We start from the raw sequence: 26,588 nt of genomic DNA, 5'->3' as shown, positions 1-26,588 counted from the left end.
CAATGGCGTTGGTCAACGATGGCCGGTAGCGGAAGATGCTTCTTCCCAGTCGCAGGGTCGTTGTTTACCGTTTATGCTTCCTGCTTAACTTGGCGCCATCTTCTCTCGGTCCGCGCCCCGTCGCAGGTTCTTGTCCATGGTAGAACGTGCCGGACTTGATTGGCGTGTGCAGCAGAAGACGTACCGGTTGACTGAAGCAACCAACATCATCCTCAACGCTCCTAGTAGTCAACCTGCTGTAGTGAAATGGTCTTGGGTGCAAAATGACGCCGAGCCCACTACAATTCATTATCCGCCCGACGTTACACTGCCTCACACGCTTCCTTATCATAGATCCTAGGGTAATGCAAAGCGAGGGGCCTTATATACTAAAGCCTTAAGGAATAGCGGGAGGTGAAACTAGAATATTACTATTATTTAATAATAATAACTAAATCTTTTTCCTATCAGAATAGCTCTATATATTTAATATAATAATATTCGATTATTTTAATATAAGATATTTATTTTTAAGTTCGTATTATTTAGGATTATTATATATAAAGGGGGAAATTATAATTGAAGAAGATCACCCGAACTTATAGTTATAACTCGCCATTCCTACGTCTAATTGCAATTTAACCCCAGTGGTCTATAGTCTTATCCTAACCGAAATCCGGGTGATCCCTATAGAGCTAATTGTCCGATATTTCTACTACGTAAATCCTAAAGGTTGACCTACGAACCGGAAGTGCGCCCGATCAAAGTCGCTAGATCCGGTCGAGATATAGCGCGGCTAACAACACCAAGATTACGATTCCTGCTCTCTTAGCCATCCTCTGCGCTACCCAATACCACCTGGCCCAATATAGTGAGTGCTCAAGCCGCATTAGATCATTTGCATAGTTGAGGTGCGGATACTTGCCCTCCGGAATGGGCATATCCAAAAAATTGCACAATGCATCCCAGCCTTGGCTGGGGTGAAATTCTAGTAGCCTCTCATTTGGCACAGCATTGCGAACATTATCGTTATGCTTATCGAATGAATCAAGAAGTGCCGGATATGCAGATGGCGTGTAAGGCAGGTGGCCTTGAGACAGGACAGAAGTCGTTCGATTGAGGAGTGCCTGGTAGGGACCCATGAATTCGTGATCCAAAAGGCAGAGGATAGGCCAGGATCTCCACGAGAGTATCTTCAGAATGGTTTGCTGCATGGACCGAAGCCATTCTTCTCGAGGACGTACGGTTAGAATGACTTTAGCTTCAGGATATGTGGCGATGAGTTCATCGACAAAGAGGCAACATGGATCGTCCGTGACGGCCTAGATAGAATCATGCCATATGAGCATTCCTAACATGCGCGAAATAGAAAGGACGGCAGCTGAAGCTCGATAACGCTATCCATAAGCAATCGCCGCAGTTCTTCGCATAGGGTAGATTTGGTGACACGAAGATGGGAGGGCGTACATCATAGTTCCAAAGGATGTGATCAAAGTCCCCGCCTTTGAGTGGCACCCCCACGCCGTCGTACTTTGCTTGTACAGCCTTCAACCAGAGCTGAAAATGTTTATTGTTTTTGTTTCTTGATATTTCACTAAAGTGGTACGGATTCATGCCCAGTACTTTTAGGGCAGCGCAAAGGGCTATTACCTCTCAAGTTAGGGGTGCATGCTCCCATCAAGAGGACTGGAGGGGCTATACATACATGTGGTGCCCGTCCGTGGCAGTCCCAAAACAAGGACTTTCATGTGCTTCGGCCGCGGAATCACAGGCGCGATCTCGTCATAAAATTCTTCGTTGCAGTCCATATTGCGAGTCGGTGGAGAGCGCTCGCTCATTAGAGACAGGTAGCACTGTACGGGTTGGGCGGGCGACCGTATTACAAATACGTTAATGTCTGCCTCTGTCCCGCTAGACGACCTGCCGAAACCAATTGGCCCGTGTAGATGACCGCGTGGGCAGGATTGTTGCAGTGTTTTGTAAATATCAGTCAGGTGGTCCACGTCTGACGTGTCCACGTCTCGTATCTCGTACAGATGCAAGGGGTCACGCATACTGTACTGCCAATCAAAGTAGCACCTCGACGTCAATGTGCATGTCGACAAGCGACAGAGTCTACCTTGAACCTCCTATTCCGCCAAGAGAGACACGCGAAGCTGAGATCGTCGGGATAGGTGAAGCAGCAGAGACGGTCTGTGCGGGGTACAAGCTGAAAAAATTGGTGGCTTGGGGAAGTGCAGGCCAACGGACGCTTGAACTAATATCTAACCCGCAGGCTGACCGGTGTGGAGTAAAGGACGACTTGAACCGCGGGAATTGGCTCTGTCCAATTGCTTCCAGACGAGAAGACGAGTTAGGACATTGGCACGTCGGCAGGTGTTTGGGCTGAGTTGTGCTCGTATGCCTGAGAAAGTTCATCACCTAGCTTAGAAGCCGCGTTCGCAGCAGCAGGATGGGAAAGTCGTTTGTACAAAGACGTAACAGAGCGTCTGATTGCGGAGACACCTGCAGGTACCATGGTCCGCCGCGGCTGCCGGCACGATTTATGTTACCGGATTGCCGTTCTGCATGGCGACGTATGCGCCCGTGAAAGCAAGAGGCGTGCTGAAACAGTTGTGCTGCGATGCCCTGGTCACATTGCGGGCAACCTGGAGCCAACAAGATCCCCGCACTAATGGTAGGCGCCGTCATGGTGTGTAAGGGGCAGTATATGTTGTTGGCATGTGCTCCTGGATGGCTAGTTGGCTCTCCGTTCAGTACAATAAGCGGCGATGTGGACTAACTTTATATCAGCTCTCTTAATCTTTGTCCCATCTATCTCCCCGCAACTGCCACATTCTCAAATGGCGACAGAAACGTCTTGTCTCTCGGCAGAAAATGAGTGGTCTCCTAAGGCTGTCATTGTTGGTCGTGTGGAGCATTCAGCATTTCCGTCTGAGCCACATCACATGATAGCGGCGACCATGCCAGCCGAGCATACTGCCGAGTTTCGTCCATTCAACCCTTTCCCAGCTACTATTCTTGCCAAAGCCCAGCAAGAACTGGACAACTTCGCGTCCCTCTTGGAGAGTCACGGCGTGCGTGTCTATCGGCCGAAAGAAATAAAATGGCTCGAGACGGGCGGCTATACAGGTGCAATGCCCCGGGACGGGCTAATGACAATCGGCAATACTCTGATCGAAGCTCACTTTGCCTGGCGCTGTCGCAGACACGAGATCGAGCTAGGTTACTCGGATATCTTAACCCAATTCAGAAGCGGCAGCGGAGTGGGAAGGATCTATCGAGCACCCGTTATCAAGGGCCATGCGATATATGATGGTGTATGCGATTTGAATAACGGGAACAGGTGTCCTCTACTAAGCGATAATGGTAATAGGTACGGAGATGGTGTGAATTGGGCCATCAATAACAGCAGGCCGGCCTTCGACAAGGCTGACTTCCTCCGCTTTGGAAAGACGATTATTGGACAGCTCAGCCATGTAACTAACTAAAAGGGCGTCCAGTATCTGAGGGCCTCAATTCCCGAGGGATATACTATCGAGATCCTCCGGACAACTGACAAACACGCTATGCATATTGACACCACTATATTGCCACTTCGGGAGGGTATATTAGTGTACAACCCTGAACGAGTTACCGGGGAGGAGCTTCGACGGCATGCCATCTTTTCAGCTAACGACTGGGAGCTGCACCCTTACCCTTACACACCGAAAAGCCGCGAGAGCCGCCGCTCACCACTATATATGTGCTCGCCTTGGCTGGTACTAAACGCCTTTAGCCTGGACGAGCGCCGTATCTTTGTCGAGGAGAACGACACGCAGTTCGCTAAGTGGGTTAAGTGCAAGTTCAATATGGAGCCTATCTTATGCTCCTTTCAGCATGTTAATAGTCTCGGCGGTTCGTTTCATTGCGCTACGGTCGATCTCGTTCGCGAGAGGTAAACTAGGAATATTCAAGACATTTTATATAGAGTTTTGCTATTGGCAAAGGAAGAAAAGTCTAGGGGCAAAGGTATTCTACATTTTTCTAGGCCCGCGCCCCGCCCCTAGACCGCGCTAGCTATTTTTAGTACGCAGGCATGGGACGAGACCGGCACGCCGTAACGCACGCCGATATCTCAATTAAATTATATCGTTATAACGTAGCGCCCGCGCCGGCGCGCCGGCTAGGCTCAATTCGCTTAAAAAATATATTTCTATAGTTTCCCTACGATATTATTATATTCGGATAGACGTTCTTCCGCTCTAGATCTCTCCGCCGGGCCCGGTCGGGCGCTGCCGGCGCCCGCGCCCGCGCCTATTACTACCTACTAATTGCGCCCGCGCCCGTGACCTTATCTGCCCCTTCCCCGGTAGAGCCTAATTCGCTTAAAAATAGCGTTTCCGCTATTTTCTCTTAATATTATAATATCGGGGCTATATTATTCCATACCGGGCTAGGCGCCCGCGTATATTAGCTACTATAGCTTATAATGCCGTCGGTCGGCCTTAAGCGGCACCGCCGCTATGCCGCTAATAGTAGGCACCTTATAATATTATCTCTAGCGTCGTATAAGGCTTACTATAAGGCCGCTATAATGCCGTCTTTAGCGTTATATAAGGCTTGCCGCGAGGCCGCTATAATGCCTTATTGCCGCTTTTTTCGAATTAAGACTAGTTATATCTTATACTTAAGTTTAATAGGTAAGTGCCTTAGCTAGCTATCTAGCTAGGCTATCGGCCCGGGCGGTAAGCCTATAAGGCTACTTGCGATACTAGCTATAAGGCCTAGCGTCGCTATATAGTATTGGCTTCGGCGTTATTATTATCGGTACCGTTAGCGTCGTTATTATTATCGAGTCGGAGGTAACGTAGAACCTTAAGCTTCTTATTAGCTATATTAAGCCGCGGCTAGCCGTAAGTATTTTCGATAACGGTTAAGTTATAGATATCGAGGTAGCTATCTTAAAGGTTCTAGTAATAATTAATAAGAAGTCTTAAAGTAAGATATAAAGTAAAGAATATAATAATATAAAAGGTATAAACTAAGGGCTTTTTAAGCTATTAGCGGGGGGTAATTTAATTACGCTATAGTCGCGACTTTTCCGTAAGGTATTTAAAGATCGTATAACTATAAGGTAGCCTATATTAATATTAAAAGTTACCTATATAGGCCTATAATAGTATTAGCTCTTATTAATTAGGTATCGTAGCGATAGTAAAGCGGTATTATATAGCGAGAAGGTTAATAGCTAGATACGTAAGCTAATAATTTAACTTACCTAGCTAAGCCTATTAGGTATATTAAAGCCGCTATTTATAAAGCTACTTAATAGCCTTTTAAATATAGGCCTAAGCTTTATTTTCGAGTATTGACTTTAAGCCTTCGTAAAGGTAATAAAGGTCTAATATATTAGTTACGAGATAAGACTTAACGTCTATATAGGCAGTCTTAACTAGACTATTAACCCGTTAACTAAAGTTACGATACTAATTAATATAATACTTAATTTATTACTAACGCTAAAGTATATATTTATCTTAGATATATTAAAGGGTCTATTTTTAATAGCTAAAGGAGTTAACGAGAGACTTTTAGGTATCTTTAAAGAGATCGTAATTAGCGGCATAAATAATAGCTTAAAAGGCTTTATATATACTATTATAGGTATCGTCTTAGGTATTTAATAGGCTTAAGATACCTTCTTTTACCTCTTATTATATATAGTCGCGATCTTTAAGGTTAAGGTCGAGCTTTAGCTTAATAACTTAAGTATTAATAAGCTAGTCGCTATTATTATTATTATTATTATTACTATCGTTATTACTACCTTCTTTATCCTTTTAATAAATATTAATCTTAGCCTTAACGTTAGCTAAGATATAATATATATATAGCTATTACTATACGTTAAGAAAGACCCTTATAAGGGCTATATAGAGAGCTTATTCTTTATCTATAATTATAACTTCTAGCGCCGGTACTATAAGGCTCTTATAGAGCTTATTAAATCGCTTAATAAGCTATTAGAAATAATACTCTTTTTTACCGTTAATAAGGCCGAAGGTAAAGTTAGCGATACTTTTATAATCTATAACGCCTATAACTTAGAAGAAAGGCATTTTAAAGCGGTTAGTCTTATATATATTATCGAGACTAAGGACTTTTAAGAACTTCTTTTATATTTCGCAATACTAAAGGTAGGTTTAAAAGAGGGCTTTAAGGCAACCTTTATCGTTAAGTAATTTACTAACCTTAATCTCTCTTACTTATTTAAGCTCTTTAATAAATACTTATATAGCTATAAGGCTATTAAGGTATTCCTTTTTAATAACTTAACGATTATTATAGATATCTTTCTTTTAAAAGAAGCTATAGCCTAAGTTAGCGTTATAGATAATATTTACTATCTCTTAGGCTCGTATATTATACTTAGCTATAAGCTCCCTTTCTTTATTTCGTTAAGTTATTATATAATAGCGAAAAATAATATACGTAAATAGATTAAAAGACTAGCTATAATTATATTAACCTTTAGCTACCTTATATACCTATTTCTAACTAAAAGACTTAATAGTCGAGGCGATAACTTTAATAGGGTAGTTAAGCTTTTAGGTTACTAACTTCTATATACCTATACTTCGAGACGCCCGCTTAGGGCTACGATCGTAGCGAAAGACGATATATATAGGTTAAGAGATACTATTAATCTCTTACTAATCGGTAAAAGAAGCCTTAACGATATAGGCGCCGTTCTTACGGTAGAAATCGGTTAAGAAGTTAAAGAGTTCTTAAAAGGTATCGAAAAGTAGCGACGGCGATAGAAAAGGTATCGGTATAGTAATAAAGCTATCGTTTATATCTATATTAAAATATCGTTAGCTAGCTCGTCGGCGTTATAGTTAATAAGGAACTTACCGTTAATAGCGTTAATAGCGGGCTCGTTAGTAAGAGGCTAGGCCGCGTTAAGTATAAGACTAAGGTCTATACCTAAAGCTAGCTAGTCTATAGGAGAGTAAATTAAAGGTACGATATAAGGGTAAAAGCTGCGATATAAGGGTAAAGGCTGCGATATAAGGGTAAAGCTACGATATAAGGGCAAAGCTACGATATATACGTTATATTAAGGTAGGAATAAAACGCAGGCGGCTATAGGGGTGGCCCTACGCTAGCCTAGGCTGCGAACCTTATTTAGGTATAGCGGGCTATACGATATATAATTAGCTTAAAACTTTTAGAGATATAGAATACCTTTGCCCCTAGACTTTTCTTCCTTTACTAATAGCAATTCTCTTTATATAATAAAGTAGTGCTTACTTCTCGATCGTATTATTTAGGATTATCTTATTAATTTAATAGTGCTATACTTATATTATATATAGCGGGATATAAGGCAGCCCTATTTAATATACCTAGGCTATAAGGAATAAAGTCTATAATTTTCTATCTATCTATACTATAAATAAATTAATAGTATATAATATACTAGATTAATAATAGTTAACTATTTAATAGATACTAAATATAATTTTTAAATTACTATACCTTCTTCCTATACTTATTATAAGATCCCGGCTAGCTAAGACTAATAGCTATATAACTGCTATATATAGGGAATATTCCTATATAGCTCGCTTACGTCTCGCTATTTAAGCTCTTTAAGCTTTAGTCTTAGTCTATAGCGATAGGTATAGCCTAACGCCTAATATAGCTATTATCTCTCTTGCCTAACTAAATTAACCGTGCTATTATTATTATACCTATATTATAAAGCCGACCGTATAACTAGCTTAATATCTTAAGATAAGTCTATAAGTATATTTACTTCTATAACTTAGTTATTTAATATATATATAATATATAAGTAATGCTCTATTAGTATATAGGCTTATATAAACCTTCTACCTTAAGGAATAAAGTTTCGAAAGGATTATTATAGCCTACCTATTTTTCGCGGGCGGATTATATAATTTTATTAGTGCTTTACTATAGCAATTTATAGCAATTTAATAAATACTTTAAAGCTCTTAATTAATTAGTCTCTAGTTATCTTAGAGTATAGGAAAAATAAAACAAATAAAATAAATAGATATATATTTTTTATTAGGTATAATTAACTATTAAATATTAAGTCTTAAAAGAGCTATTACTTAAGAGCTAATTTAAGCTCTTATTTATATAAAGATCTAATCTAAAGATACTCTTTTATTTCTATTATAAATAATATTCTATAAGCTATATTTTCGGGGTCGAGTTTTAAGATAGAAGATAATAATAATAATAAATTCACATAAAAATAACCTAATAGGAGAGTATGTATATAGATAGTATTCTTAATGATATTACTAACCTATTATTATATAATAAGATATATATACTTAAGTTATATAAGTTATAGCTAAGGACCTAGTCATAATAAAGCTCTAAAGTACTAATTAAAGAGCCGTAAGACCTAGCCCCGACTATAGAGTCCTTTCGTTACTGCGTTCCTTAAGGCATATAGTCTACCTTTATTTAGTGCTTTATTTAGAGTGAGAGCCTCGGCATTTCTGTTGCGCCCCCTCCCCCAGGCCCCACTCGCCCTGCAAAAACGGTGAAGCCCTGGTCCTGAAGTCTACCCTTTTACACGCAGGCAAGTAACATGTGTTTTCTATTTAAAGTCGGTGCTGCTGGGAAAACATGCTATAGCCATATCTCACTCTACATCCAGACCGACCCGCCCCATGCAGTCCACCCTGGGAGTTGTGACTATCGGGCTTCTGGGTTGCAACAGGATTCGAGGCCGGTCTATCTTTATCGCTGATCAATGAGTCGCTACGTTTCTGGTTCCAGCCATGGCGATGAAGCCAGGCCGGGATCACACACCGAGCACTCAGAAATGCTCGAGCTCTCTATGAACAGATATAAGTAAACCTTCGATGGGAGCTTTGGGAACTGATCATGAGAATCAGAAGAATTAGACCGGACGTGTTTCTCGGCAAGCAACAGCATGCACTCACCCGGCCAAAAAGAATCGTGTACATTGATGTAGGGATCGCGGCCGAAAATCGAGTGGAAGCACCATTGAAACATGAAGATAGGAGCCGGCGCTGGTCTTGTAATGTCGACCACTGTTCCAAAGACACGACACAACATGTTGCGGCCTGACGTCATGAGCAGTACTCTTGCATTCGAACCCTGTTCGATGGTGGGGTTCACGACGTGTAGGCGGCCGACAAATCTGGCGCGACTCGATGGCCGGTTGGCCGGCCTCCTCAACGGCATATCTGGGGTACCATTTGAAGGTACGACCCTGCGCTTGGGGGAGCACCAGACATTGATGGAGGGCTGCCCCCGCAACGGTTCTGGTGGTGTCTCCGATCCCCGCTTCAAATCACCAGCTTCACAGCTGGAACATCACGAATCAAATTCCTGCCATGTGTTGGGGATATGGCCAGTCTTGTGCTACCCGCTGGGGTTCACACGCATGGGTTTCCATCGGGAGTTTGCCTGTGCTCCCCCCCCCCCCCCGCGCGCGCTGTCGTAGCCGCAATAGGATTTATTTAATGTTGCCTAGTCGCACATACGAAAAGAGTATGACTACTTCGTACACGGAGACGGAACGTGGAGCGCGACAATACAAGAGCCGAATCATCCGCATGCAGACGTTCACGAAGTACTGGTGATTCAACAGTTTTTTCTCACGTAGCCTCCACTACCGCTTAAGCTGCCTGTGGTCTATTCGTGAAAGAGGCTCAAGATGCTGCACGCCGCCCTGACCGCGTCGAACGTGGCCATCGCCTTGTCCTCACTCCTTTTGGCTGTTTCCTTGATTCAGAAGGCCAGCCTTCATTATCACCTTAGTAAACGACCCGGTGTTCGGGCTCACAGTCTCGCTTCGTCCTATATCACATGTACGTTCTCGGTCCTGATCGTCTGTGGCTGCTGCTGCTGCTGACTTCACATGGCAGCATCGTACTATGCCATCGCCGCGGCCTACGCGCAGGCTCAGAACCGCCTCTACTCCTTCTTCCAAGGGCTTTTTGATGGTGCTCCTAGCGAGAGTCCCGACGCGGTGGAACTAGCCTTCGGGGGCAAACGACTCATCATCACTCGAGAGCCCGAGCACATCAAGACTGTCCTCACCAGTAAATTTACCGAGTATGGAAAGGGGAAGCTTTTCCACCGCATCTGGTTACCCTTCTTGGGAGACAGCATCTTCAGCACAGACGGAAAGCTATGGCAGTATAGTCGGGCTTTAATTCGCCCCATGTTCACCAAGGAGCGGATTCGGGAACTGGAAATTTTCGACCGATGGTCGGACGTACTTGTGTCCAAACTTCCGCCGTCGGGACAGACGGTTGATATCTCCGATCTGTTTTTTCGCATGACTCTCGACGTTACCACGGAATTTCTCCTTGGCCAAAGCGTGGGTGCCTTAGACAAGCAAGTCGATGTCCACGTCTGGTGCGAACATTCCGGGGTCAAGGTCTAACATTTAGCAGTCCAAAGAGCGAGTTCAGCCGTGCCTTCACGGAAGTTCAAAGGGCGCAGGTTATGTTGACATTCCTTGCGTAAGTATGCCCAAGGCTGCACGCCAACAACAGAAAGGAAGAGTCAAGGACATAGGGCTAATACGAGCCACCACCTAGCCCGGTGAGCTGGTTTGTACCAACGAGCAAATACAAGGCTCGTGTCAAGTACATCGAACGCTTCATCGAGCCTTACATTGAGAAAGCACTGCATCTTACACCTGCTGAGCTGGAGGAGCTTTCCAAGTCGGACCGGGAATTCACGTTTCTTCACAACATCGCTCTTTCTTCGCAAGACCCCAAAGTCATTCGAGATCAAATCATCGCCGTGCTCCTCGCAGGCCGAGATACGACCGCCGCAACCTTGTCCTGGGCTATGTACGAGCTATCGCGATACCCGCGAATTTGGAGTAAGCTTCGTGAGGACGTTTTCAAGCACGTTGGCGACTCGAGGTCACCAACGTATGAAGACCTCAAGAACCTCACCTATCTTACCCACGTACTGAATGAGACGCTTCGACTTTACCCAGCCGTCCCTTACAATTGGCGAGAGTGCAGTACGTCGTTTTTATTTAACACTAGTCTAACGGGTATGTATTCTGCGGCGCTAATGCGTGGAGGCGAAACGCACAGTCGAGGACTTCTCCAGTTTGCCTGGCCGGCCGGGTCAACCCGACATCAAGACCCGTAGGGGCGACATCGTCCTTTATAGCCCCTTCGCCATGCAACGTCGTAAAGATCTATACCCTCCCACGTCCGAAAAGTTTGCGGATCCAGACATGTTCAGCCCAGAGCGATGGGAGTGCTGGACTCCAAAGTCTTGGCACTACGTGCCGTTTAACGGTGGGCCACGGATCTGCATTGGACAGAACTTTGCCCTCACTGAGATGGCCTTTATGCGTGAGTGTGACAACGCCAAGGCGGGGGTTCAAGTGCTAAATTGCGTCCAGTGGTGCGACTCTTGCAAAAGTACGAGAGACTCGAGTATCGCGGTGACTGGCCCGCCCAGTACTATAAGATGGAGATCGTGGGGCGTCCCGGCCAAGGCGTCCCTGTGGCTCTGTACGAGGCTGCGACGTGACCACATCCGGACAGACACTGCACACCGGGCTGCCAGACAGTCTGATCGGACGGCCTGGTATTCGGGATAAAGGGAGGGTCTCTCTAACATCTCGAGTTTTATCACGATGTCGAAGCCAATACTAAGTCTACGCGCAAAGTCGGTGGTGTCATTCCCGTAATATCATTAAGGCTGTGCCTATGTACCAAACCATTTAAACGCCTGTTGCGCGTGCCGGCGACTATATAGTTCGCCAAACATCGGTATATGCGCGGTTCTTGTAAATCATGTGCATTGCAATAAGTCATGTCATCAAACATTTCCCATCCTCCCCGCCGCGTGGAAAGACCAGTCGCTAAGGGCCCATCAATGACTTGAAGATGGCGTGCACAAAGTCGGATATCGTCGCCACGAGCTGATGAGTTGGTTAGCAATTGAGACATCACATGAGATGTTCTTGTATTGGGTTGACTTACAGGTGTCGCGTCGCCTATCAACTCTGTCGTCTGCTCCACGAATGTGGCAGACAACAGGTCTTCGGCGTTGGCCACCAGCTTCAAGATGCCCTTTACGCTTTCGGGCGTGATGAACGGGGTGATCTGGTCGACGATGCCCTTGATGTCGATCTTGTTGAGCGCATCTAGGAGCGGCTTGATGGCCTTGAAGAGACCCTTGAGGTCCACGTCCTTGAGCGATTCCAGCAGGGGCTCCACCAGGTTGATGAGGCCTTCGAGATCGATCTTGCGCAGTTGCTTGAGCAAAGGAGCGGCGTCGCCAATGAGGCTCTGCGTCTCGTTGACGAACTTGTCCGTCAAGAGATGCTCGGCGTTGTCGAGAAGGTCAACGACTCCGTCGATTGTATCGGCTGTGAGGAGCGGCTTGAGGGCATCAAATATGGCCTTGAGGTCGATGTCCTTAAGACCATTCAGGATAGGCGCCAGCTTCTTGATCAGACCGGGCAGGTCGATCTCGCCCACAGCGTCAAGGAGAGGCTTGATCTGCTTGACCAGGCTCTTGATGTCAATCTCGTCGAGCACATCGAGCAACGGCTTGAGCTGGTCAATGAGCTTGGGTAGATCAATCTTGTCGAGGGCGCCAACCAACGGCACGGCACCGTCGATGAGCGTATGTGTCTGGTTCACAAACTTGCTCGTGAGCAGATCCTCGGCGTTGCCCAACAAGCCAACAATACCGCCGATGCTATCCTTTGTGAGGAGAGGCGCCAGAGTCTCCAAGATGCCTTCGAGGTCAAGCTTTCCGAGGATCTTGAGGATGGGACCAATTTGCTTGAGTAGGTCCTGTAGGTCGATGTCGCCCAATGCAGACACCAAAGGAAGAGCGTCACCAATAAGAGTCTGAGTCTGGTTGACGAATTTGCTCGTGAGGAGATTCTCGGCGTTGCCAAGCAGGCCGACGATGCCCTTGATGCTGTCCTTGGTGAGCAGGGGAGATAGAGACTCCAGTATGCCTTCCAAGTCGATCTTGCCTAGCATCTTAAGCAGCGGGCCAATTTGCTTGAGCAGATCTTGGAGGTCGAGACCACGCAGGGAGGTAATAAGCGGCAACGCGTCGCCGATAAGGGTCTGCGTCTGGTTGACGAATTTGCCAGTAAGCAAGAGCTCTGCGTTATCAAGGAGGCCAACGATGCCCTTGATGCTGTCCTTGGTGAGAAGAGGTGCGAGCGACTCGAGAATGCCCTCCAGGTCAAGCTTGCCGAGCATCTGAAGCAGCGGGCCGACCTGCTTGAGAAGATCCTCCAGATCTAGACCCTTGAGAGAGGATACGAGAGGCAGCGCGTCTCCGATAAGGGTCTTGGTCTGGTTGACGAATTGGCCGGTAAGCAAGTTTTCAGCATTACCAAGGAGGCCAACGATGCCCTTGATGCTGTCCTTGGTGAGAAGAGGTGCGAGCGACTCGAGAATGCCCTCTAGGTCAAGCTTGCCGAGCATCTGAAGCAGCGGGCCGACCTGCTTGAGAAGATCCTCCAGATCTAGACCCTTGAGAGAGGATACGAGAGGCAGCGCGTCTCCGATAAGGGTCTTGGTCTGGTTGACAAATTGGCCGGTAAGCAAGTTTTCAGCATTGCCCACCAAGCCGACAATGCCCTTGATCGACTCCTTGGTGAGAAGGGGCTCCAATGCGCTGAGGATGCCATCCAAATCAATCTTGTCAAGCTTATCAAGCAGCGGCTTAGCGCTCTTGAGGAGTGTCTTGATTTGCGAGACTGTTTCCTGGCCAAGAAGATCTTCGGCATTCTTAAGTAGATTGACGAGGCCCTGGACGGACTCCTTTGTGAGCAGTGGTTCAAGTGCATCAAGGATGCCCTTCAGATCGAGCTCGCCCAGCTTGTCCAGAAGAGGCTTAGCACTCTTGAGCAAGCCCTTGAGCTGATCGACCGTCTCCTTGGTAAGGAGATTCTCTGCGTTCTTGAGCAGATCCACAATCCCCTGGATCGACTCCTTAGTAAGGAGTGGTTCCAGCGCATCGAGAATGCCGTCTAGATCAATCTTGTCGAGCTTGTCGAGGAGAGGCTTGGCAGACTTGAGAATGACCTTGAGCTGGTCAACCGTTTCCTTGCTGAGCAGATCCTCTGCGTTCTTAAGCAAGGTGACAATGCCGTCGATAGACTCCTTTTTGAGAATGGGCTTGAGGGATTCGAGAACTCCCTTAAGGTCAACGTCCATGAGCATGTCAATGAGAGGAGACGCCTCTCCGATGAGGGCTTGCGTCTCGTTGACGAACTTGGGCGTCAGCAGCGCCTCGGCGTTCTTTAGCAGCTGTCCAATGCCCTCGACCTGTTCCTTTGTGAGGAGAGGCTTTAGAGAATCCAATAGACCCTTGAGGTCAATATCCATAAGCATATCAATCAACGGCGACGCCTCTCCAATCAGCGATTGCGTCTGGTTGACAAACTTAGGCGTTAATAGGTTCTCGGCATTGGTCAGCAGCTTGCCGATGCCTTCGACCTGTTCCTTTGTCAAGAGAGGCTTGAGGGCATCGAGCAGACCCTTGAGGTCGATATCCATAAGCATATCGATCAAAGGCGAGGCCTCTCCAATCAGAGACTGCGTCTGGTTGACGAATTTAGGCGTCAACAGACTCTCGGCGTTGTTGAGCAGCTTTCCAATGCCCTCGACCTGTTCCTTGGTCAGGAGCGGCTTCAGCGCGTCGACAAGGCCCTTGAGGTCAATGTCCTTGATGAGGTCGATGAGTGGCGAAGCCTCGCCAATGAGCGACTGTGTCTCATTGACGAATGTCGGCGTCAGCAAGGCAGCGCCATTGGTGAGCAGGCCCTCAATGTTCTTGATGTTGCCGTCTGTGAGGAGCTTGAGAACGCCCTTGACGAGACTGGCGAGGTCGACATCCTTGATCTGGTCTATCAGGCCCTTGAGGTCCAGCTCGCCAAGGAGGTTGATGAGCGGCTCCGCCTTGGTGATGATGTTACGGCCAATGCCGGCGATTGGCGGCCGCAACAGCTCTGCGAGGTAGATCATGGCGTCGTGGAACCCTTTGATGAACTCGGGCGTGAGAAGCTGGGTGATGGCCTTGATCAGATCGGGCAAATCGCCTAGAAGCTTGCCGAGATCGCCAATCCCGCCGAGGACATTGCCCAGGTCGCCGAGTCCGAGGCCCTTGAGATCCAGGGGCTGGTTGTTGCTATTGCCCCCGGAGCTGTTTTGCCGCGGGAAGATGGGGGCGTTGTGTTGCTGCTGCTGCTGTCTCCGCAGCAGGCCATTGAGCTCCGTGAGGGCGTCTGTGAGCTCTGACCGGGGCACGAGGGCCAGGTTGTGCTTGACGAGGAGCTCCTCGAGGTCGAGCTCCTGCGGCGACATGGTCCGCGGCACGGCGTCGGCCACGAGGCTGACGGGGGCCATAGCCGCCAGCATGAAGTTGAAGAAACGCATGGCGGGCCTTTTTTTTTCCCTTCTTCTTCTTTGTCTCTCACTTCCTTGGCTGGCCGGGCCTTGGGGGGGAGGGGAAGGGTGATGGGTGAGGTGCAAGTCGCGATCCGGCGTTTGCCCTGGGGAGAGCCAACGGAAGGGGGAGGGGGGTTCAGGATCGGACGCTTGGGGCACGGGTCAACCAAGCAAGACGAAGTCAAGCATCAAGCAGGACGGAAGGGACAAGAAGACTTTCTTCTCTCTGAGCAAAGAGCCTGGGGAAGTCTGGGAGGATATGGGGATACGCAAACGGTCCATCGCGAAGCGGGGACCGGCCCCATGGGGCGAGTGTGGCCTCCGTCCCGCTCTGTCAACAACGTCAACCTTCACATGAAGCCCCGAGCGCGATGTGAGTCGTGAAGACAGCCCCAGGCCTCGGAGCTTTGGCCCGCGCGCCAGCCAGCCTGTTGTTGTGAGCGGGCGGGCGGTCGGGCAGGCGGTGGGTTGGACTAGCGGGCTGGGTGGCCGGGATCCCGCTTGGAGGGGATCGGCAGTTTTCCAACTTGGTGTGGTGGGATAAGCTCTCCTCTCTCACAGCGCTCTCTCCAGCGTTCTGCTGGGTAAGTTAGTACTTCCCCCGCACAGGCTACTAGTTAACCTACCCTACCAACCGTGAACCTTGGAGCATCCCCTCCTCCGCTTCCCCCGGCCCATCACTCTCCCCAGTCCAATGCACCCACCATCCCGGCCTGCCAGGGCACCGCCGCGCTAGTCATGAGTGCACCTAACCCACTTGGATCTTCATCCAAAAGTGGATCGGGTGATCGAGGGCGACATCGGTGCGCAGCCAGTGCAGCAGCTGGCTGGGGCATCTGGGCTCAAGACGGTTGTTGTGGATCGTCGGTGGTGTATGCGGGAAGGCCAAAAAAGAATACGAGTTGCGTGATTGGGCGCCCCGGCCACATGGGAATCGAGAACGGCAACTTGAAGTTGGCAAATGGCTCAATGGGGGCAGCCTCGGCAGACCATAAGACATGGGACGTGATGCGACTGGCTGGACTCGTGCGCGCGCGGGTGTGTCTCGCCGTGTGTAAGTGTTGACTGCCGAGGCGGACCGCGTTGTTGTTGTTGTTTGTTTGTTTGCTCGTTGCCTGTAGTAGTATTCATCGTCTTATCAACAAACGTCGGCTACGGCTGAAGGGAAAGACACAAAGTGAGACGCAAACAGGGGACCTGCTCCTAGTAATAGTAGCAATGACGACGTCAACATTCAGGGGAGACGCATACTAGCGAGCGGCTCTGGGCTGAGAATCAAACACTGCAATTTTAACCCGTTTATGCATACATTACACAACGCAAGGGCGGCGGTGAAACAGACGTGCGCGCGGGAGTGTCCCGGTCCTAGAGACAACCCGCCGCCAGCTTCCCCCCCCCCCCTCCCTTGCCGATGTAGACTGCACGGCGGAGCATGCATGGACATGCAGCCGAACCATGATCCCCACCGTCTCCACCCCCGCGAACGCATGTACGTGCGTGCGGTTCCTTCCGGCAGAGTGGACGAGGGAGGCCCTGGGTACGCTTGGCCTGGCCTGAGTTCATGTCGCCAACTCAAGTCCGTTCGCGTTGAATCCATCTCGTCCTGCTCAACCATGACAGAAAAATACTTCTTGAGGAAAAGATGATCCCCCTCCCCTCCCTCCACGGTTTCGCCACTCAAGCCCAGAACTTGTCCTCTGTGCAACCAGCGACGTTGGCTTGACTCGACACTCTCAAGCCGCCCTCGCTCTCGTGTCACCCACGGGAAATCACGGACCCAAAAAAAAGCCTGAACAAGTTGCGAACATGGCGCGCGCGCGCGGATCGTCAGGTCACGCCGCTCCACCAAGCAGGTTTAGTCCAGGCCCAGGTCCACCAAGAAACGAGAGAGAGCGCCTTTTGAGCGCCTCGACTTGGCAAAGGGCCCGATGCACCACGACATCATAGGCTCGTTACTGCTCACTGCTACAGTACTGCTGGCTCTATGCGCCGCCGCTCGCTCTCTTTTTCGATAGTAGGTCCTGTAGTTGGCTGTCCCGTCTCCACTTGGCGGGCTTCAGTTGGTCGCTCTGCGAGTCACCCGTTGAGCCTCTTTTTTTTTGGCTGTGCCTTCGCCCGAAGCGGCCCAAGTTGATGTGACGTGCCGCACCGGTCCTGGTCTAGCGAGTCGTTCTCTTCCAAGCCTCACAAAGCTACCCTCCCGCCACGGTCTCTCGCGCTTAGGCGCCAGTGGGGTCTGTGTGTATGTGTGTGTGTGTGTGTGTGTCTTTACCAGCAGGCTCGCAAGTGAACAAACTGTGGGTTTTCCGTTCCGGTGGGCGGAGAACCAGAAAAAGCCTAGGCCATCTTTGCCTATTCGGGGTCATCTTGCGGGAGGGCTTGCCAACAATCGCTGCTCGCGTCACCAAGAGAAGCCCTACTCTACTGATTAGTTACCCTTGCCCCTGCCCACTTTCCCCACGCGGGGGAACCGAACCGTGCGGAGTCCTGGGTTGGGGCTTATGGGCAAGGTGTCTTTGCTCCCGTGCTCCCCTCTCTTGAAGTAGTATCACACTCTCACTCTGTTTGTCTCTCTGGAGTGAGTTGACTCGCCCCTCCCTCCCCCCTCCGAGCTAAAACAAGTGGATGTGTGCCGCTTGGCTACTTGGAGACTGGTTGACTGACTGGGCTGCCAGATGCCAGGGCACCGGCGGGCGAGCGGGATGAGCTGCAGATGGCCGACGACCCCCCCAGCCCGTACCCAGGTGCGCTCGTGCCTCGGCCGAAGAAGGCAGATCATCAGAGCGTGAGTGCGGGGGAGAGTTCAGGCTTCCGATATGACATCGATGGTTCCGATCACCCTATGTGCACGGATAGTAGACACGCGGTGTTTCCTGTTGATGCCGTCTGAGTCCTTGCCCCCCCCCCCCCCCAACAGACTTACACTACGTATCCGGCGCCCGGCGCACCACCTCTTGAGTCGCTGGATACCCGAACCCACGGACGCTTCATTGCAGACTGCCACCTCCCTCTGCGATATCGTGCGCCTGCCCTCCCCTCCTCGGACACCTTTGCTGCTTGCTTGTTGTTGGTGTTGAAGCTCGAAACAACAACAGCAACAACAAAAGAGAAGAAACCATGGGCTGGTTCAAGAAGACAAAGGACGCTGGCAAGGAGCCTCCCAAGTATGAGCACGCGGTGAACGCGCCGGCTGCAGCGCCGGCGGCGTCTGCTGCGGGTGGCCTCGGCGGCGGCGAAGGCGTGGCGGCCCGCGACGCTGGCGAGAGCGCAGCAGCAGCAGCAGCCGACGATGCCTCGTCCGTCGACCACGTCGCCGACGCAAAGAAGCCCAAGGAGAAGCTCACGCGGCGGCAGAAGCTGCGCAACCAGCAACAAAAAGTCAAGGCGCACTGCCGCCGCTTCTGGCTGTGGTACCTCATTGGCACCATTATCTTTCTGGCCATTCTGCTGCCGATTGTGTAAGTCATTCCTCACGAGATAAGGAGAGAGAGCGAGAGAGCGAGAGAGCGAGAGAGAGAGAGAGAGAGAGAGAGAGAAGGAAACAAGAACAAATTGAACGAGAAACTAACCACGCAACGCGCCTTTCAGGTTCAAGGTAATCGTGCCAGCCATCGTCCAGGCCATCCTCAACTCGCAGGACCTCCCCGTGCACAGCGGCGCCCTCCAGGCCCTCACGCCCGAGCGCACCATCCTCTCGCTCAACACGTCGCTCGACACGCCCCTGCCCGTCAACATCGACACGCTGCCGCTGTACCTGTACAACCACGACACGGAGCCGTACTCGCCGTTCGTCACCCTCACGCTGCCCAAGCAGCGCGTCAGCGGCGACACCCCCGCCATCATCACCAACCAGACCGTCGTCGTCGCCAACGAGACGGAGCTCGTCCGCTGGTTCGACCGCGTCTTCGTCCAGGACGAGGTCGAGCTGTCCGTCCGCGCCGACCCAACCATCCACCTCGGCGAGCTCACCTCCACGCCGCACCTCGACAAGACCATCAAGCTCCCCGGGCTCAACAACCTCAAGGGCTTCGGCATCACCGAGCTCACCGTCATGCTCCCGCCCCAGGACGGCAAGAACATCAAGGGCATGCTCAACCTGCCCAACTCGGGCGTCCTGACGCTCCAGTTGGGCAACGTGACGCTCAACCTTTTGTCGGGCAGGATCCGCCTCGGCGAAATCACAATCCACAACCTCAACCTCCCGCCCGGCAACAACTCATGCGCCTTTGAAGGCATGCTCTTCCTCGACACCCTCGGCCCCAACCTCGCCACCATCCTCGCCGACCAGGCCGCCCCGCTCGGCCGCGGCGTCATCGAGCTCAACGCGACGGGCAACGCCACCGTTGTCAACGGCGTGCACATCCCGTACATCGAGAAGGTGCTCAACACCAAGAAGCTCACCACGTCCATCTCTGTCGTCACGCTGCTGAGCGATGTCCTGAGCGGCGTCGTGGCCGGCGCCGGCAACGGCACCAGCTCCGGCAACAATCTCATCGACGTCCTCGGAGACGTCCTCGGCAACTCGACCTTCCTGGGCCATGTTATCGAGCACTGGAACACGACAGCTGGCGGCGGTGGCAGTGGCGGCGGCGGCGGCTCCAACAACAACGCTGCCAACGTCAAGAGGGCTGCGCAAAGAGGCTCCATGGTATGGACTATGCTCAAGCTGGGCATGAAGATGAAGAGGGCCCAGGGGTTATGAGTTGCGGGCGTAAACAAATTGGCGTGAAGACTTTCTACGGCGTTTGGGGCAGGGGGCAATACTGAACTGTCTTGGGTTAGTACTGGAGTTGGAACGAGTTATCGGGAAACTCGTGTGCTTCCAGTATACTGGCGGTCTACGTCTTTACATTGCAGCAACGTCACATAATGAATACCATGAGTACATGCATACTACTTCGTACATTGATGTTTTCCAAAACAACTTTGTGTGAGAAAGGACTGGCGTAGCATTTGATCCACCACATCCTTGACGTGCGCGACCCGGCGAGCGGCCGCTCGTCAAGTCAGTGTAAAAGATCACCAGAAACTGCGGTTGTGCGTCTCTCTTGGGATGGGCTCTGCAACTCAGTTTCTTCCTCGACCGACCTCGGGAACTCTTGGTTTGGCCACCAAGAAGTGCCAGGCCGCCGTCTATAGTCTCTGTACTCGTATCTATGCAAGTCGAGGAGGGATGCCTGCAGACTCTGTGTGTCCGGTCTGGCACCCAGCCCTCAGGCGCGGATCGACCGAAGCTGTTGTCCCGACTCCGGTCCCGACGCTTGGCCGGCCCCCTCATGATAGTATGTATGTATGTGCGCCACGCCACACCCGGGGGGCCACCGCAGCAGCGCGGGCGTCCAACCCCACCATTACAGCCCCCGCTATCCAACGACATTGACAACTGACAGCAAAAAACCCCTACCCTCGACCCTATCGCCACCGCAACATCAATGGTCATCTCGCGTAACTGATCCATCGTGCCTGGTCGTGCCTCATATCGTATCCACGGGCCGCGTTCTAGGCGCTGCCCTTGATCGCCTGGCTGCCCAGGGCCCTGTCCCGCCGCATGCCCAAGCCGCCCAGCCCCTCGCTCAGCTTCTTGGTCACCACGTCCGGGTCCGGCTCATCGGACCCCACAAAGGTCCAGCTCTCCTCGGTATCCTCGTCATCGTCCTCCGTATCCATCTGCGCGTTCTTGCCCGCCTTGCGCTTGATCAGACTGGTCGCGTACTCGAGATCCCTGTAGATGTTCTGGATCGCGAGGTCAACGCCCTTTTCCTATGTAGTGTTAGCCCTGCTTGAGATCCACACAACGCTGGGTGGGTGCACTTTACCTTGCGAATCTGCTCGCCGAGCACGCGGGCCTTGACAATCATGCGTTCGTTGCGCGTTACCTCCCACAGGGCACGGCCGAAGCTGTTGGTGCCCCATCGCTTCACCCACACGCCAACGCCGAGGTCCTCGACGCGGCTGGCGAAGAAGTACTGATCGCCAAAGAAGGGCCTAATGATGGTCGGGATGCCCGCGCGTAAGCTGGCGCCCGTCGTGCCTGACCCACCGTGGTGCGCCGCGGCGTCAATCTGTCGAAACAGCCAGTCGTGGGGCGCAGACTTGATCACGTATATTTCAGGGGGCATCTCGGGCTCATCTGGGCGCGGCTTGGCCGTGTCGTCCTTGGGCGTGATGCGGTCCGACCATCCCTTGGAGAGAATGCAACGCACGTCGGCCTTGCGCACCGCGTCGATGACTTCCTGGGTCATCTTGGCCGGGTCATTTACGATGATGGACCCGAAGCCCACATACACGAGCTTCTTGCCGTCCGCTCGGGCCCGCTTGATAAAGTCATTCAGCTCCTGGGGTGGCTGGTACTCGTCCCCCTCGTCCAGGAACCAGTAGCCTGTGACGCGGATCCAGTCTGAAAAGTCTAGCGGCGGGGCAACGACGCTGGGGCTGAAGTTGTAAAGGAATGGAACCTTGTTGGGCTGCATCTTCTCCAGTCCCGTGTTTGGCAAGCCCAGGGTCTTGTTGCGCCACCGGTTGACCTGGTGAGCCGTCGCTTTCCAAAAGATATTGTCAAACATGACATAGGTCATGTAGTTGTAGGCGCCACCCATCTTGTGCTCGGGCATGATGAACGCGTGCGGGTAGGCCCTGGTTCGTGTCCATGGCATGGTGAAGGCCCTGAAGTATGGAATGCCCAGCTTCTCGGCGATGTGGATGCCGGCCATGGCCGAGGGCGACTCGATGAGCAGCTCGGACCCCTCGCACGCCTGGTACGCCGAGTCCAACAGCTCTGCCAACCACCCCCGGAACGTCGAGTTGGCCTCACGCAGGAAGGAGAGGGTGAAGGTACCGTTCTCGATGCAGAGACGCATGAGCTCCCCGGGGTCTCCGGCGACAGGCGCGAACTCAATACCGTGAGACTCGATCCAGCCCTGGAACTCGGCGTGCGTGGCGATGCGAGGCTTGTGGCCCTCAGCTAGCAGACCCTTGCACAGCGCAATGTACGGCTGAACATCGCCACGGGAGCCGATAGTCAGGCAAGTAATCTTTAGGGGGTTCGGCGGCTTGAAGTTGAGGAACGAGCCGTCCGTCTCATCCATCAATATGGTGGGCGCGTTTGCCATGCTGGCCGTCTGCTGCGGAAGCTGGACGTCATGCTCTGGGTGCTCGCCCTGCCGTGCCGACTTGAGAGCATCGCGCTCGGCAATGGCTGAGTCCTCCTCTTCGCGCTCCTCCTCCTGGAGTATGCCCGACTCCTTTAGGTACTTTGTGGTTTCGAGGCTTTGCAGGAGCGTCACGGCGCAGTCGTCCCGCACATCGAGTTGACTGAACTCGAAGAAAAGCTCCTCGTGGCCACGAATAACTACCACGAGGCCGTTGTATCCGAAACGAAAGCCCTTTTCCTTGTGTGCTGTCTCCACATCCTTAAGGGGAAGGATCAGCTTCGTCCGCGTGCCGGGAAGCAGGCTGCGAAAACAGAATGAGCGGTCGCTGATGTAGATCTTGCCGTACAGCGGGAGGACACGGAGGATGTAGCCAAAATACGTCGCCTGCAGGCGCTCTGTTTCTGGAAGAGCGAAATGTGCGCGGAAGCGCTCCATGGAAGTCTGGATTTTGCCCTCGGAATCTTGCTCCAGCTCATCTTCATCAGGGCGCAGGCCAGCAGGCTCGTCATAGTGCTTGCGGCCACCTTTCCACATGCCAGACACCTTTTCGACATATCCCATGGATTCGGTGGCGAGAAGCGAGCTCATACGCTTGCTCGTCTTGTTGAGGTAGTCGGCAAAGGCACCAGCGCGCTGAAGGGGATATGAGCCCATCTTTGTGATGCTCTGCAGGGTCGGGGTCGACGGGCGCTGATCAAAGTCCCCGTGATACCCGAATTGCGATATGTGACCCGTCGTGGCTGAATGATGCGGTGGCGGCGGATGCACGCTCAGCGGTTCCCTTGACGGACCGGCTGCGTCGGCAGAGGGCGACGCCGATGGTGAGTATCGCATTGTCGGGCTCTGAAACACTTCGCTGCCTCGCAGAATTTGGCTCGCTGATGGCTCGTCGGTAACCGACACGGTCAGGTTCGAGTAGCTTGGATCGTCCGTGGACGATTGGAGATTCGAGTCGGATGATTCCAACATGTTTCGACGCTTCTCGTCCCGTCGACGGACACTCTGCGATCTCCTAGTACCACTAAAGCTTCTCCGAGGGCTCTCCTCCTGCATGAGACCAGAGACCTCGTGGCTTCGCCTTCCAAGTCCACGGAAGGCATCGAGACTTGTCCGAGACGACAGCTCGCAGCTAGCTCGCGGGCTGGGATTAGCCGATTGCGGCGACATGGGAGACAGAGTCGCCTTGACGGGCTCAGGAAGCTTTGACGTCCGAATCTTGTCTACTACGAGGTCATTTCGGCTCACGCTCTTGGACCCTCCGAGTGAGACAGGAGCTGATGCGGGCGCCGATGCGCTCGAGCTCTCCTGCTCGGCTATTGCTTTTCCGCTCGTTCGGCTGTTTGACGCAGCATCTTCGACCAGTATCTTCAAGACGTTGATGGCCTCGCGCCCGAAGCTGAAGAATGAGAAGAAATACTGCACGCTGTCAGCAATGAACCATTGAGATATCCTCGGCGGCATACCTCGTCGATGGCATAAGTCTCGTCATTGTCAATGACGCGGATCTTGCACGTCTCGGAGAACTCCATCATCTGCGTCTCCTCCACATCAATCACATTGCCAATGGGCAGCGAAATCTTGACGCTGTCGCCGTCGTTGTGGCTGCGGAAGATGACACGCTGAAGGCTTTTCACCCACTCCTTGGCGCTCGGCGCGCTGTCTGCCCGGAAGTTGTAGGTTCGGTGACTCGTGACCACGTTAAAATGAACGCCATCCTTTTCCCTGTCGACGATGCTTGCCGAAATGCCGAAGCGAAGGTCGATGTGACCGTGGGGGAAGTAGAGATTGGTGGAGTCGCGATAGTAGGAGAGCACGTCTCCCTTTAAGCGGAACCAGTAGCGATTGTACTTGGGATTCCGCTTGCCGCTCTTGGAAAGATAACCGGATTTGGCTACTACATTCTACAGAATTGTCAGTGAGCGTGCCGAGAACAGGCCGGCGGAGAGACTTGCAGCCTTCTTGGGAAGGTAGGCGTAAAAGCAAATGTGCTTTGTCGTAATATACAAGAAACCCTGGAGCAGGACGCTTTGCAACAACCAGCAAGGATACTCTGTAGCAGTCAGCATCGGCACGCGTCGGAAGACAGGGGGCCAAAGTTACCTTCAATGACCTCCTCGGGCTGGTCGAATTCGAATATCTCCATGAGCCGCCTCGCCAGCTGTGACGCATCGTCTCCGTCGTCACGTCGAAGGTCCAACGACCGTCTCTCTATGTCGAAGCTCGGCCGGCTGGACATTTCGGCTTGGGCCTGCAGCATACGGCTCATAACGGGGGCCAGGCGGGTGTCTTCCTTGTCGATCGTAATGGCCGGGTTCTGAGAGGGGTCGCTCGACTCGCTCTGCTCGTCAGACTCTGGTGCGGGAGCGGACAGACGACTTGACTCGCGTTTCGACTTGATCTTTCGCTTGGGCAGGGTAGCAAACGATTTGAGCAGCCGATGTCCTGAGAGACGCTTCTTATAGCCGCGCTTGGCCGACTTATCAGTCGGGTCGCTCGCGGCCGGCTGGAGTATGACTGTCTGCGACAGGTCCTCACGCCTAGCGGGCTGTTCGCTGTCCTCGTCGTCACTGCTGGCGTCGTCGAAACGCTCGTTGAAGTCGACCCTAGAGCCTGCGGCAGCGATGAGGCCGAAGATGCTCTGGTTCATGTTGATGGACATGGGGCCGCCGCGGGTGGACGCGACATCGTTGGGCGACACCTCGTCATCGCTGTCATCGCCTTTTAGCGGCTCCGGTAGCTCGACGGCGTGCGGCTCCTCGCGACGCCTCTTCTGAAGCTTCTTTGCTATTCGCCTGTGGCTCTCGTCGTGGTCATCGGCGCTGGCGCGCGCGCCGCCGGGGACTGGGACGTCGGCCCCCGGCGGAGAGGTAGGGCGCGGCATGGGCTGGGAGGGTCGTCAGGGCGGTGGAACAAGGTTACGGTCTGTCGAAAGCTTGGGCGGCAGTTGTGACGTGAAGGATGTCGAGCGCCGCAGATGGTCGGAGCAGCGGAGCTGGGCCGCGACGACGACGACGAATGGCGGCACGTCACGGGCTACGACGGGCGAGACGGGGAGGTGATGATGGTTTAGGGGCGCCGTCCCGCAGTGTCGTGCTATGCGGGCGCGAGGGGGAGAGGGGAGAGAGCGGCGGGTCGCGGCGGCGGCGGCTGGGCTCGCGTCGTCATTAGGCTCGCGGGAGAGGATGCGGTGGTTGAGGTTGAATGGGTTCCATGAATAAGGCAAAGCAACAAGTCGGCGGTAAGGTTGGGGCGGCATGGATGGAAGGGCCATTGGGGAGCGTCAAGCGGCAATCGAGCACCTCGAGCCAGGTCACTCGGGAGGAACCCAGGTACCAAACAAGTACCATTCATTAGAGCTGGGCGGCCAGGTCCCACCATTGCCGCCTGGGGAATGCGCCTGGATAACACAGGCAGCTCAACTTGACGGTACAGGTAGGGCACCACAGCGGAACCTGAGCCCCTGGACGAACGGCAACGTGCATCCTTGAGGGCTATCAGATACTTTGCGTCTACTTCCATGAAACCTACATGCCGGCTGGCCAGGGGCCCGGTAGGGTATCGATAAGTCCCCTTGGCGCGAGCGGGCCAATGACGCAGCGCCCGCGCCCGAATCTCAGTGACATGCGCATGAGCGCCAGCAGCGGCGATGATAACGAACCTCATTGCTGGCGGAACGCGCGGGCACGGAGCTGCGCACGGTACCTAATGAGTTGTCACCACGCATCGCGATGCTATATCGAGTGTCGAACTGACTGCGTCGGGTGCGGCATGTCATGTACCACGGTCACGCCCGCATTAGCAGGTTGTCGCTCAGCGAAAAGCAGGCATGTGACGCTGCGGCGGGCGAGCGGGTGCCGTGTGGTGCCAGTGCGCACTGGAAGGGATGGGGCGGGTGCTAAACCGGGTTGGGCCACCCCAGCCTGGAGGGTGCCCGAGGTGGCCCCTGAACAGCCCTAGAGCCTCAGGTAGAGAGCCCTGGAGGAGGCTCAAC

General features: G+C 52.2%; 6 protein-coding genes across 6 annotated transcripts; 3 read left to right on the top strand and 3 right to left on the bottom strand.

Moving 5' to 3' along the window:
- Nucleotides 1–572: 572 nt before the first annotated feature.
- On the bottom strand, nucleotides 573–1,903 carry JDV02_001958 (uncharacterized protein). The gene is made up of 3 exons (XM_047982934.1): nucleotides 1,685–1,903; nucleotides 1,447–1,622; nucleotides 573–1,301 (listed from the first exon to the last, which is right to left on the bottom strand). The coding sequence occupies exons 1-3, from the start codon at nucleotides 1,815–1,817 to the stop codon at nucleotides 750–752; spliced, it is 861 nt and encodes a 286-aa protein (XP_047838904.1). The 5' UTR covers nucleotides 1,818–1,903; the 3' UTR covers nucleotides 573–749.
- Nucleotides 1,904–9,697: 7,794 nt separating this feature from the next.
- Nucleotides 9,698–11,160, top strand: JDV02_001957 (uncharacterized protein; the record flags this gene model as incomplete). Its single annotated transcript, XM_047982933.1, has 4 exons — nucleotides 9,698–9,851; nucleotides 9,909–10,383; nucleotides 10,443–10,511; nucleotides 10,590–11,160. 4 exons carry the CDS (start codon nucleotides 9,698–9,700, stop codon nucleotides 11,158–11,160), a joined length of 1,269 nt encoding a protein of 422 aa, XP_047838903.1.
- Nucleotides 11,161–11,191: 31 nt separating this feature from the next.
- Nucleotides 11,192–11,550, top strand: JDV02_001956 (uncharacterized protein; the record flags this gene model as incomplete). Its single annotated transcript, XM_047982932.1, has 2 exons — nucleotides 11,192–11,369; nucleotides 11,420–11,550. 2 exons carry the CDS (start codon nucleotides 11,192–11,194, stop codon nucleotides 11,548–11,550), a joined length of 309 nt encoding a protein of 102 aa, XP_047838902.1.
- Nucleotides 11,551–11,884: 334 nt separating this feature from the next.
- On the bottom strand, nucleotides 11,885–15,434 carry JDV02_001955 (uncharacterized protein; the record flags this gene model as incomplete). The annotated part of the gene is made up of 3 exons (XM_047982931.1): nucleotides 11,885–11,944; nucleotides 12,006–13,268; nucleotides 13,497–15,434. 3 exons carry the CDS (start codon nucleotides 15,432–15,434, stop codon nucleotides 11,885–11,887), a joined length of 3,261 nt encoding a protein of 1,086 aa, XP_047838901.1.
- A 3,129-nt stretch (nucleotides 15,435–18,563) lies between these two features.
- JDV02_001954 (uncharacterized protein) lies at nucleotides 18,564–20,148 on the top strand (the record flags this gene model as incomplete). Its single annotated transcript, XM_047982930.1, has 2 exons — nucleotides 18,564–18,904; nucleotides 19,035–20,148. 2 exons carry the CDS (start codon nucleotides 18,564–18,566, stop codon nucleotides 20,146–20,148), a joined length of 1,455 nt encoding a protein of 484 aa, XP_047838900.1.
- A 239-nt stretch (nucleotides 20,149–20,387) lies between these two features.
- Nucleotides 20,388–25,833, bottom strand: ATG26 (Sterol 3-beta-glucosyltransferase). The gene is made up of 5 exons (XM_047982929.1): nucleotides 24,698–25,833; nucleotides 24,550–24,647; nucleotides 24,061–24,498; nucleotides 21,263–24,013; nucleotides 20,388–21,206 (listed from the first exon to the last, which is right to left on the bottom strand). Exons 1-5 carry the CDS (start codon nucleotides 25,476–25,478, stop codon nucleotides 20,946–20,948), a joined length of 4,329 nt encoding a protein of 1,442 aa, XP_047838899.1. The 5' UTR covers nucleotides 25,479–25,833; the 3' UTR covers nucleotides 20,388–20,945.
- Nucleotides 25,834–26,588: the final 755 nt, after the last annotated feature.

This window comes from Purpureocillium takamizusanense, chromosome 2, assembly GCF_022605165.1.
Source record: "Purpureocillium takamizusanense chromosome 2, complete sequence".
In the NCBI taxonomy this organism is placed as follows: domain Eukaryota; kingdom Fungi; phylum Ascomycota; class Sordariomycetes; order Hypocreales; family Ophiocordycipitaceae; genus Purpureocillium; species Purpureocillium takamizusanense.
This window is presented reverse-complemented; position numbering and strand designations above follow the sequence as displayed.